Below are 13,413 nucleotides of genomic sequence, written 5' to 3'. Positions count from 1 at the left end.
TTTGTAGTTGGATAGTACCATCCAAGCATGTTTTCTCATGCTGAAAGTGATTTTGCCTGCTAGCAATGAGTGGAGCTTTGCTGATTTGTTTATAGCTTGCTTGAAGGCCAGGTAGGGCAGATTGGTTTCCCAGAGTTCTCTTATGCAAGTGTCTATTAGGGCCTTTTTTAGGTATTGGTTGTATGGGGACTTTGCCTCTTCCTCTAATTCGTCCCATATACAAATAACAAAGAATAATTTGCTACGGTACTGAAATCCCGATTGAAACCGAAAATCGTCTTGCGCATGTGCGAACCGGTACCATACAAATAACCATGTGATTAACCCATGTAAGAAGGAAACTCTCACACATGCACAAGGCGCTACTAACTGTAGGTCTCCAGGCACCGCATGCCTGGCATATGCTTGCCTGGATATAAAAGGAGCTATCGCTGCTAATGCTTTTGCTTAACAAAGAAGAAAATAACATGTTTAGAGTAGAAGTGGGTGGTGAACAGTGATAATAACATATTAGAGAAATTAACATCTGTTTATGATATCTTTATCAATAGTGTATGTTTGGGCTTGATGTGCTAAGCCAAGGGAAACGATGGAGGTTGAAACATAACACAAGTTGAGTCTGCACACTGAAGTTTTGAAGTGACCTGCTGACCGGAACATTGACAGGCTGCTAAGAACCAAGGACAGATGCCTGGGAACGTTCTTCAACTGTAGAATTATATACAATTTGTACCTAATCTGTTTTGTGAATGTGTGTGAAGGGAAATGTTTCTGAAAAAAGGAATAAATTAAATGGGAAGGGTTCACTAAACAAAGAATAAGTTAAGAAATCAAGAATGACAGCATGAGGTGATGACAACTCCCCTGCCCAATCACAGTCCATGATTCACGAATACTTGCAACTTTTGAGGGTGGAACATGCAGAATTAAAGAGTAAAACTTGAGTGACTAAAAGTTTACAGAGGAGACGTCGATGCCAAGTGAGGAATGAGTGAGAGCTGTTGCTCGAGAAGAACAGACTGGGAAGATTCAATACTGAAAGACAGCCTGATTAGATTGAAGATTTGCGGAAGAATATCGAGATGGGGAGAGTGTAAGAGAGGGATGCACTTCGGTACATCGGGTTTTAGAGAAGTGTAGTAAGTATAATCCCATCTTGCACCGTTTATAGTCTTTGTCTCCTAACTCTTTATCAGGTGACCTCCACAGGGCGTGGCTTGGAGGCCAATGCTGAGCGCTGGGCTACGCTACGAGGGTCCCGTAATTATCCTGTACGGGGGCCACCTCGTCCCCCCTATGGTCCTCTACGATCGGAGACCGTGAGGGAACTACATTGGAGAAACTTGACCCCCCATACAGCGTGATTTGAACCATTTTGCGGCTTTCTGGGCAGCGCTCGTGACTAGCAGCGAAAACCAAAATGGCGGTGAGACAGAGATCGGCGGCTCCTGGACCGCGCTGACGGAGAGGCGGTATACTGCTACGAGGAGCTGCGGAGCATGGTGGATGAGAGAGCGGCCCCTCTCAACGGCGACCTGGGAGATTCCTGGGACTTTGTCTGGAATTGCGGTAGGGGTGCTCTGAGTGCCCTTCCCCCCTCCCCCCCTGCCCTCGGAGAGACCGTGGCAGGAGAACGGCGACAGGCCAGCTCGGTGAACTGGGCACTGCAGGAGGACCTGAGCTGCTGGAACCTGCGCTGGTTAGTGGGGCTGAGTGGGACCCGGGGCTACCGGCTGCAGAGGCGGGTGTGTGGCCCTGGGACCTGCGGGCGCTGCGAGCCAGCGTGCGGGTGGGAGCGGGAGCCCTGAGGTTGAGCTGGCGGCTGAGCGATGACGGCCGGGGAGCTGACAGACGGAGCACAGTCTGAGGAGCCCAAACGCTGGGGTTTGGCCCCGAAGTAATCGAGAGCAGTCCCTGGGAGAGCACCAGCGCGCTGGGAGACCTGAGAGCGGCGAGAGGAGGGCCGCCTCTGGAGATGTGTTATATGACGGCCCAATATGGATCGGACAGGCTGGTGCAACTTTGGGAGATGAGACTGGCTGCTGGGGGCTGGAGTGGTGAAGCTCGCTGACACTGCATGGCCTGGAGCGGGGAGCACTGCGGTGGCCAAGAAGTATCGGGCGGCTGTACCGGGGAGAAGCACGGGGCCTAGGACCGGGCTCAGATAGACTTACATGGCACTGGTGATCTTGCCCGGCTGGTGGAGCGAGACTGCGGCACACTTTGACGGAATAGCACTGGGGCATATCGATGGTGAGGAGCTGACTTAGTCGTGCAGTGGGAAGTGCTGGCCCCTCCAGAACGCACAACAGTTGCACCTATGTAAAGGACAGTGGGATCATGTACCTTGAACCCTGCGTGTGCGGCCTGGAGGTCTTCGATATGGGCAAAACCAAATGGAAGAAGCATGGGGCGCAACAACTGCCTGACCCTGAACCCCCGCCACAACCAGAAGAAGAGACACACTAACTCCGACAAGACCCTGGCCTGCAGCAGCAGCTAGACAGGATCTTGATGGCCATCGCGGACTCCTGAGCTTCCTTGCAACAAGACATTGCGCAGGTGGCGACAGGCCTTAGCCTGTTGCGGACAGACCACTCTAAATTGGTGGACAGGGTGAAACAGGTGGAGAAGGTGATCCAGGAGGTGGAGCCTGCACAGACTGCATTAGGTGCGACCGTGACAAATGCTTTGGATCGCATTGCGGCTCTGGAGAGACGCGCCGAGGATGCGGAAGGGAGGAATAGACGGAACAACATCCGCGTGGTGGGTCTGCCTAAAAAAGCAGAGGGGCCGGATATGATACGCTACCTGGAGGACTGACTGAGAACGGTGGTTGCTCCTGAGGGCCTGTCTACCTTTTACACCCTGGAACGGGTGCATAGAGTCCCGGCAAGACCGCCACAGCAAGGGCGGCTTCCCCGACCAGTGGTGGCACGCCTACTGCAGTTTCGGGACAGAAACTTACTGCTATAGAAAGCCCGTATTGATGGCCCGTACCATGTGGGTAACAGTACAGTCACTCTGTTCCCGGATTATATCTTCGAGACGCAGCCATGCCAAGAATCCTTCCAGGCGATCAAGAAGGAACTGCGGGCGGAGGGGCTCCAGTACTCCCAGTTGCTTCCTGCCAAGCTCCGGATAGTCCTGGATGGAAGGACTTGCTTCCCTGAAACGCCAGAAGATGCGTGGAAATGGCTGGAATCCTATCGGGCTGGTAAAGATGGTATGGAGCAACATTCACAGAACCTCGCCGAGCCTTCACAGCTCCGGAAGTCCCAAAGGATACGGCGCCGACGGCGGGGCCTGCAGAAGCCATCTACTTCACAGACCGATGTGGAGCGCAGAGGTGCCTTTGAGGCGGTATCGGCCATATCTGGCGACTTGATGGCGACTCAGCTGCTGGACTCAGACCTGGAGAGGGGCTTGGAGCGCTCGGAAGCTGAATCAACAGCATCCAACAGTGTACACTTGCCGATGGTCACGCCTGGCACAGCAGACGTACTCCTGGATGAGTAACTTTTGCAATTTACGTGGATATTGCGGGTCTGTTGTAACTGGGAACGAGCGAGCGGACGGCACTCTGATCTTAATGTGCTGTTCCATGTGGCTGTGAATGGGGAGGGGAGCTCCTGGCTTGATCCTATGATGACGCAGGGGGATAGTGGCTAAATGTTGGGGGGACACTAATCATAAGCAGGAGGGGGGCTGGTGATATTAAGTTTCATGGGACCTTCGTGGTGCTGATTGGGCGTTGCTTTACCTGATTGTTTGATTGCTAGGCTCTATTCTGCTTCCACCGCATGGTCCTCAGTTAGCACACCTTTAATACCTTAGGGGCGGTTGTTGGGTTAGTTTGGATGGGATTGCTATGTTAGTGCCTGTTCTAGGGAGAGAGGGCAATGCAGAGGGTGGTTTGGGACTGTTGGGACAAGGGAATGTTAGAGCTCGGTCTTGGGACTCACCGGCGTGGTTAGAGGGGAATAGCGTTTTTTGGTGCATTATGCTACGAAACAATGAGTCCATCACCTGATGTAAAATGCATAACTTGGAATGTGCGGGGGTTGCACTCTATGCAGCGTAGATATAAGGTTCACTCGTATCTGGTGCGTAGGGGCGCGCAAATAGTTTTCTTGCAAGAAACCCATCTGACCAGAGCTGAGGGACTGGCATTGCAGCGTAGGTGGCGGGGCCAGCTCAATTATACTACCTACTCAGCTTTTGTGAGTGGGGTGCTGATCTGGGTCAGGGCTGGGGTCCCCTTCCAGCGGACAGACCAGTTGATAGACCCGGAGGGCCGTTATGTAGCTGTTAGGGGACACCTGCATGGGAGAGATGTGACCCTCTGTAATTTTTATGCCCCTAATGTGTATCAAGAAACTTGCTTTGCACACATGTCCGATGCCTTGGCTGACTATCTCACGACTCTGGTATTGTTGGGAGGGGGCTTCAACTCCATTGCAGATGTGACCATGGATAGATCCCATCCCCCATTGCCAGCTGCTCCGATCCATAAACTCTGAAAGGTTAGAACCCAATGGCAGGATATTTGGGGACTTATAGATATATGGCGCTCGCAACATCCCTGTGAACGCGATTACTCTTACTTCTCGGCTCTACATGATTTGCACGTGAGGCTTGATGCGGTTTTATGTAGCGCTGACCTGGCTCCCCTAGCACTTAATAGCGAATATTTAGCGCGCACCATCTCGGATCATAACCCGTTGCTGGTGAGTTTCCGCTGGACCAGGGAGCGCCCAGCGATACGGACTTGGGGTTTGCGACCGGAACTGCTGGAGGACCCTGCCTTTTGGACTGACCTAGAGGCAGGGATAGGGCGGTACTTTAGTGAAAATGAGGGCAACGCTCCGACAACTGCTTTTGAATGGGACACTTTCAAGGTGGTGGTCCGGGGATTCTGTATAGCTAATTGGGTGGGAGTGCGGAAGATGCTGCTGCGTGAGATAGACACTGCAGAGGAAAGTCTTAGGAGTGCCGAACGGAGTCACTCTACTAACTCGGAGACGCGGGAGGTGGTTTTGAATTTGAGGGAAGCAGTGGCGGCGATCGTGGAACGCTTGCGATGCTTCAACCATAGAGCCTATTTGGCCCAAGCACACCCTGAGAGGGACAAGGCGGGTATTTTACTGGCTTGGCTGGCCAACCCCCTCCCTAAGTCTGCTCCTATCCTGGCGCTGACATCCCCATCGGGGCAGTTGGAGTACACCCAGAAGCAAATAAATGCTCGATTTCACGACTACTATGCTGACTTGTATAGTAGCAGGCCGGGACGCAGAGGTGCAGGCTTTCTTGGAGGATTTGGAGCTGCCTACCATTGACGTGGAGGAGGCAGATTCTCTAGGCCGGGATATTGCGCTTGCTGAGATACGATGTGCTGTTAAACAGCTGGCCCGTAACAAGACTCCAGGGATCGATGGCCTGCCCATTGAGTTTTATTCGGCTTATGTTGACATCCTTACCCCTAGATTGCTATCGGTGTTTAAGGAAGCCAAACGACTGGGTGTGCTGCCGACCTGGACTATGGAAGCCATTATCATCCCTCTACTCAAACCAGGGAAGGCCCCAATGGACCCTTCTGCATGCCGACCCTTATCCATGCTCACCACTGACTATAAAATCCTGAGTCGTATTCTGGCCACCCGGCTACTCCCACACATGCTACGCTTGGTTCATCTCGATCAGGTTGGCTTCATCCCTACTCGCAGTATTGCGGGTAGCATACACAGGTTGATACGCATTTTGAGTGGAGACCATGGTGCAGACAGCCGGGCGGTGGTCCTATTGGTGAATATTGCAAAAGCATTTGATAGCTTGGAGTGGCCCTACCTGTTCTCGGTTATGAGAGCCTTTGGGCTTGGAGAGGGATACATCTGCTGGACTGAAATTTTGTACTCGTCGGTAAGCGCTAGAGTAAAGGTGGGAACTGTCATCTCCTCCTCGTACCCGGTGGGGCGAGGCACCCGACAGGGATGCTCACTCTCCCCGTTATTATTTGCCCTGGCCATAGAGCCATAGAGCCATAGAGCCATTGGCTACTTGTGCCCGGTTGGGACGAGCATTTCAGGGCCTGCGCAAGCCCTCCTACGCAGGTTCTGGGACATCTCTGGTTTGAGAGTAAATTGGGGGAAAACTTGTGTCTTTCTGGTAGCCCAATCATGTGGCCCGCCCACGTCTGCGCACGACGTCACGTGGGAGCCTCGTTGCCTCACTTACCTAGGGACGCCGCATATTTACCATAACTTGGATGATCTGCTTGACGGTAATATTGGGAAGGCTATGAGAGGGCTTAAGGGCAGCATGCAATTTTGGGGAACATTGCCGTTATCGGTGGCGGGCCGGGTGGCACTCTTGAAGATGGTGGCACTCCCCCGACTACTCTATTTCCTCTGCACATTGCCGATGTGGATACCTGTGGCCCTTTTCCAGCAGCTTTGTTCTATGATGAGCAGTTTTGTCTGGGGGAGAAGACGGGTGGCGTTAGACACACTGATACGCCCCAGGGCGGAGGGGGGACTTGCTGTCCCTGAACTTTATTATCTGGCTGCGCAGTTCCAGGGCCTCACCCAGGCGATAGTGCAGGAGTTTAGGGGGCCTGAACGAGCAGTCAAACCTGACGTGCCACGGCATGTCCTGTCCTTTGTGGTATTACAGCAAAAACTGCACGCAGATGCATTGACAGTAGAGGAACGCACTCTGAGGTTTTGTTGGAAACGGTACCACAGCAGAATAGGAGTGCAGCACCCTTATGCCCCGGAGATACCACTGGGCATGTGTACAGCGCTCCCGCATGGCGGCGATTGGTCGGCTCTTGCAGAGTGGGAAACCCTTGGGTTGCAGGTTATGGGAGACTTGTACAGAGATGGCGTCTTATTATCTTATGATGAACTGCAGGAGAGATTTGGACTTCCACTGGGACATAACTTAATCCATGCAGCCCTGATTGTTGCTATTCAGAAATACTGCGGAACAGGCCTGTCAGAACCCCCGGTGAGTGCGGTGTGCCAATATGTTACGATGTCGGCTGGCACCTACAAACCTGACACCTGCTTATATAAACTTATGCTTGAGGAGGGTTTGCTGCCGCTGCAGAGGCTTCGATCCCATTGGGAGGCGAACATGGATTGGGAAATTCCTGACTCGGCCTGGAAGCAAATAGTTAAGAGGGCATGGAATGACACTAGAAATGCTAGATTTCAGTTAGTTCGATTTTTCATATTGCATAGGGCGTACCTAACCACAGAGAAGATTAATCAGTATTTTCATGTAGATAGCGCACAGTGCCCCCGCTGTAGGCTGAGAGATGTGGGTCTTTTGCATATGCTATGGGATTGTCCACAGTTGGGTACTTACTGGGAGGATATCATTACATTAATAAGTGATATTACGGAATGACAGATTACTCCAGACAAAGGAACCTGTCTCATGCATTGCTTCCCCCACACTAGCAAGACAAGATTAACGAGCAAATTTCTGGACTTGGGATTGGTGTTGGCCAAAAGAGAGATTACGTCCCACTGGAAGAACCCGGGGGTCCCAGTTTTACCAGATGGAGGGCTGCGCTGCTTACATGGGTGGGGAGCAAGAGTGTGGTCCGCCTGCAGCAGGCTAGACGATGCCACAATGATAAAGCTCTAGAAGCAGCGTGGGCATGGGAGGCCCTGGTTGCGGAGCTGAGGACAACTGAGGCTCGGAACTGAGCGCACCCACTGGGAGTGGCGACTTGTAATGTGACTCCCCCATGGTAACAATGGGGAGACGCACTGTAAAGGTCGCCCCGCACCTCCACTGTAGTCATAGCATCCCATATTGCTGAGTATCTGTTACCAGGTCTATGCTCAATTATTTTAACTTATAGATCTACTACATTGTGTTGATTTAATTGACACGCCGGTGAGTGGGGGTGGGTGGTGGGAGGGTCGAGGGAGGGCAGTACAAGTTGACCTATTACTGATCAGGCCTAATGATGCAATGTACGGTGCTGGCACAAGTACCCAGGAGGTTAAGTTGAATGCTTCACGGACTGAGCAAGTTGCTCACAATTGGTTTTCTTTAATTCCTTGCTGCATGCTTGGTTGTTCTGACTGGAAAGTACTGCTGTATGGCATGTATTGTTGCAAGCACCATGGTATGGCCGTGCCCAATCGTAACCTGGATTGGTCATCTTGTACTTGTTGTGTATGAAAAAGAATAAAAATATATATTTTTAAAAAATACATAAATCATGTGACCTCTACCAATCTTTTTGGCCAGGGGTTGGGTTTTCCCATTTCACCACTCGGTAAATATATTTCTGTCTTGTATTTGCATGTCTTTTGCAAAGTATGAGTTACTGTGTCTATTATCTCTTCATCTATCACTCCTAATGTGTTAAAGTTGATGAATGTGTCTGTATATTTGAATATCGTTTGATAAATAAATGTTTCTCTCCCATAAAACTTGATGGAGTTTGCACTATGAATCTGAACAAATAAGTGTTAATTCTGAATGAGTTGTTAGATAAAATGTATTGAATCTTACTTGGAGTCTGTGATTATATTATTGAAAGTTATAAGATAGATTAATTAATTTTTTAAGATCCCATCAAATACTCAACTAATGGTCCATTGACCTAAGGAAGAGTGTTGATCTGTGAAGGTTAGTTAGACATTGACTAATTCAAAGTGAAATAAAACTTGATCCCCCCAGCAAAACAGTAAGGAAACTTGAATGTGTGTATGGGCCCATTTGGAGTAATTGTTGATTGTGAAATGTTCATCCTGGCCTTTCGCTGGATCACATGCGCTGCTATAATCAGTAGACCAAAGCAGGTGAAAGTGATTGCAAGCACCAAAAGAGTAAACAGTAGATACAGTTCTACAATGGTGCTAAAACAATGTGTATATATGCAGGCATATAAAACAAGGCAGTAATCAGGCGTACTTCTACTATGCAAACCCTACTCTATGTGTACCTAGAGTGTGTGTAGGTATGAAGCCAAGAATCCCCCAAAGTGATGATCTAACCCTATTACCTGGCTGGAGAGAATGTAGGACCCCATCTTGGTCACAAACTGGACACCCCTCTCGAGATATCAGACCGCTGCGTGGTGAAGTCTCAGCATGCAGGGATCCTCGGTGTCAACTAAAGTGCCTTCTTTGCTAATCTTTCAGGATGCTCATTAAATATAATAGAAAGCATCCTTATGGGGGCGTGGCTTGGACAGCAATGCGGACGTACGTCTAACTCCCCTCCCTCCAGAGCCCCGAGGACATAAACCGCGATTTTAACCAGCCAAACGAGTTCATCCCGAAACAGGGAACACAGGAGAAGCCATTGGAACAGCACGGGAAGAGAACAAGCCAAGGAACCTCCCGGACAAGCAACCAAAAGATGCAATATCAAGACTTTCCCCGCTCGAAACAAGTAGTCGGAAGCCCAGACAACATGGCGGGTGGAGAGTGCGAGCTGTGAAGCGAAGAGGTGAGCGCAGTCCCACTGTGCTGCACCCAACACCACAACCATACAATACCCTTTCTCTACCTCCCACCTCCTCTTTTTCCTTTCTTGCTGTGGGGGGATGGACAGTCAGGGGCCGCACACAAGATTAACCATCGGCCACACGAACTGACACACAGCCCAACCAAACCAGCATAGCGGGGGGACGGGAGGGAAGCCGAGACGCAAAGAACCAAAGACTATGCGAACTTGATGCTTGAAGTAACGATATAACTATGTATCCAGTTCGAAATGCCATTACCATTCTTGCTATGTCTCCCCCCCCCCGGGGCGTTTTCTTTTGCCTCTCGTATTTCTGCACCTTGTATATATAAACTTTCTTTCAATAAAAAATTACTGAAATCAACAAAAAAAGAAAGCATCCTTGTGATGTATGTACAGATTAGCAATGTTATGGAATGGTATGCGAACATAGATGGATAAATAGAAGTAGCTTCAGAGAAACTATTCCAACATTGTCACACACGTGAATATGTCCAAAAGGATACAGCAGAAATGTTATCATGCAAAACTAAGAAATTGTAAGAAAATGTGGAGCTTCGATACTTGGGCCTAACCCGGGCACATAACTGATGTGGCAATATCTTCATTTTTCATCTAATGGGCAAAATATAAAGAGATAACATCCATATCTTCTTTGGGTGGTTTCCTGGTATTTCTGCACATGTGTTACCTCATCTAAACAGCCACCACACTATCATTCAAATGCGGGAAAGAGCTTTCTGAATATGTTTTTCCTACTGACTATATGCCTCTGGTCAATGCTCACTTACCTTGGGAATGGTGTAACCTCTGAACTGTGTGTTACAGATCACAGAATGAGGAACTCCAAATGGGAGGAGGTTAATATATCTTTGGATCTCATGGATGACAGCATCGGTGTATGGCATTTTAGTCCTGTCTTCAAAAGAACTGGGACGGTGTCTGCCAATCACCTGGTCAATTTCTTCCTGCACCTTTTCTGCAAGAACAAAAAGTTTTCAGTAACTAAATTAAGTGATATTAAATTTTAGTTCATGTTAAATTGAATGAAAAATCCATTAACTTTTAATCATAGCTGTGTACATGGTGAACTTTCATTATCTTACCTGGAATAATCACACAATTTTACTATTGGTCGCATTCCTCAATATACATTTTACTCAACACAGGAACCAACTCCCCATTGTACATGTAAACAATCAGTTAACTATTTTTTAGAGAAAAAAGCTATTTGACACACAAAACAACATAAACACACAAAGCATCCCTGCTGCCAATGCAATTTTAGTTCTTCAGCAAAGCAAATCAACTAATATATAGGAGATATCTACATTTTAATGTTTCCTGTGAAAAACAGGGTTATTGGTTGAGGGGGGAGGTGAACTCTATTCAAGCAACAATCACAATCCTTGACAGGGTGAACCACAAAGGTCACTAAATTAACCTGTGTATTCACTCTCTGATAGCTTGGCACAAAAAACAGTCATGCTTAACTTAGAGGTAATGTGTAAAGTATTTATGCGGAATAGAAACTGTATCCAGGGAAAACACAACACAAGAAGAATCCAACAGCAATTAAGAAAAATAGAGTAGAATTAATAAATTATATAATACCAAAATCAATGAAAATTCAATCAGTGGAACCAGAGAAATGCACTTTTAAAGGTTTAATAAAACACTAACTGAGGGCATCTGGTTGGGCTAGACAGGTACAAAGTCACAGATTTTGCAGCAGGTCAGCTGGGCAGATGTAGGGAGGCCTCTGGAGCTTATTGTGTCCCTGCAACTCAGAACAGGAGGTCAGAACAGAACCTGTAGTCACTGTGGTAGTCCTGGGTTCAAGGAGATGGTTCCTCTTTCCTTCAAGCAGCAAGGCAGGCCTCTAGCAGCAGGGCTGTCCTCACATAGCTCGGCAGTACTCTAGTACAGCAGGGCAGGCTTCTGAGAAACAATGCAGGTCTCAAGCATCATGGCAGTCCTCGGAGAAAGACTGCAAACCTCAAGTACCAGGGCAGTTACCTTGAGTACAATGTAGTCTTTATGTAGTATTCATCACCCTGGACTCCTTGCTCACCATGAGTCGCTATCCTGTTTCCCCACGCTACACCTACTCCTAAAGATCTTCAGATGGACCCCCACCGAGTCCAGAAAGATGGTCACCCATGCACTCATCAGCAGCAGAATCGACTAAAGCAATGCACTTTATACCGGCATCATCCAGAAACTCTTCAAGAAGCTGCAGAACATTCAGAATGCCTCCACCAGACGTATCCCTTGCCACAGCCACATCACCGGGGATGTATGACGTTACAACGCATACTTTTACCACGCATACCTTTACAACGCGGTTTTTACAACGCATGCCTTTACAACGCATAGCGCTTTGGGGTGCTGGATAGTGAATAGTTTAATTTACTATTCCAACACCAGTCCCGGTGGACACTAGGAAAGGTGTTGGATAGTAAATTAAACGTATTCCCTGTCCTAGAGCGCCCCCCAACGCAATGCGTTGTAATGGTTTGCGTTGCAATGACTGCGTTGTAATGGTAGGTCGTTGTAAAAGTTTCGTTGTAACGGTTGTATACCCATCACCGGCCACCAAAGAGACCGCCACTGGCTTTGAGTCAACAAAAGAATCACATTAAAGTAATATACAATGTGGAACCTACGTACCTTGAACACGACCTCGCATTCCATACACCCACCAGAGACCTCAGCTGTGCCTAACTGACCATGGCTACTGTCTCACGTATCCGCAAGACCACAGCTGGTGAAACATTTTTTATTTTTTTTGCAGAGTTTTACATAGCGCGAACTTGACCCGAATCGGGTATCAGAGTGCTTTACATAGCACCAGTTACGTTACATGATAACACACATTAATTTTTGTTAGGCACGGGGAGATTAAGTGATTTGCCCAGAATCACAGGATGTTTTTGGCGTCATTACCGAGACTCGAACCCATTGTTCCCCAGGTCCGAGGACGAGCGCCCTAGCCATTAGGCCAACTCCTCTCCCCAAAGATCCTTCTCTGTCCTCGCAGCAAAGACCTGGAACATCCTCCATCTCCACCTCAGGTAATCACCATCACTTCCTCAATTCAGGAAGGACCTCAAGACCTGGCTCTTCGACTGTCCCACAGCGCCTTCCACGAACCTGCAGGTCCTCTCCCCCCAGCACCTTGAGATCCTTACAGGTGAGTAGTTGTGCTTTACAAGCCACCTGATCAATTGATTGTTACACAGGTTGAGGAGTGTACTGAGGAGTTGATCTTATGGACATACCTGGTGCCAGCTTTGAAGTGGTAGAAATATCTAGACTTCTCCACACATATGGCTCTATAATTTCCTTCCTACCCATGCCCATGCTCCAAGATGTGTGGGGTGATAATAGGGGACTTTGAATTTCTTTGTGAGTGTAGGAGGCATCCCTATTGAAGTGCAAGTGTAGTAGGTGACAGCTCCACTGCGCATATCTTGTCAGGATGACCCACCCTGCCCACACTTAGTTACTCTTTGTGATGCTGTTTGTGAAGAATGCACAAAGATCAATTGCAAATTACACCTAATATTGTGACTTAGAAAACAGGCTTCAGGCACCAAAACATTTTCTGCTCTTAGCACTGTGTGTCTGGAGCCTGTCTCCAATACACGTCTGGGGTGGGGGACAACGGGACTTTGTGCATTCCTTCTAGACCACCACACGCAAAGGGAGCTTAGGTATGACTCATTGGTCATCCACATCCTGATTGGTCAATCCTGGAGAGGATGGAAGGGAAGAGCTGACACTTACACCTGAATAGACTATGTCCTGTTCCCACACAAAGGGCTGCATACAGCCCTGTAGTACGCCTGGAGCCAGAGCTGGGACGGTGGACCTCTTTGCACCTCTTTGAAGTCACCTACACTTCAAAGG

At 48.7% G+C, this 13,413-nt stretch overlaps 1 protein-coding gene across 1 annotated transcript in view; it reads right to left on the bottom strand.

Moving 5' to 3' along the window:
• Positions 1 to 13,413, bottom strand: part of LOC147659421 (cytochrome P450 2G1-like) — an 804,706-nt gene that overhangs the window by 352,270 nt on the left and 439,023 nt on the right. Inside the window, exon 6 of the mRNA XM_086951755.1 lies at positions 10,290 to 10,477. Coding sequence (XP_086807881.1) covers positions 10,290 to 10,477 — 188 coding nt within the window. The remainder of the gene's footprint in view (positions 1 to 10,289; positions 10,478 to 13,413) is intronic.

Source organism: Lissotriton vulgaris, unplaced genomic scaffold (genome assembly GCF_964263255.1).
Source record: "Lissotriton vulgaris unplaced genomic scaffold, aLisVul1.2 SCAFFOLD_846, whole genome shotgun sequence".
NCBI classification, from domain to species: domain Eukaryota; kingdom Metazoa; phylum Chordata; class Amphibia; order Caudata; family Salamandridae; genus Lissotriton; species Lissotriton vulgaris.
This window is presented reverse-complemented; position numbering and strand designations above follow the sequence as displayed.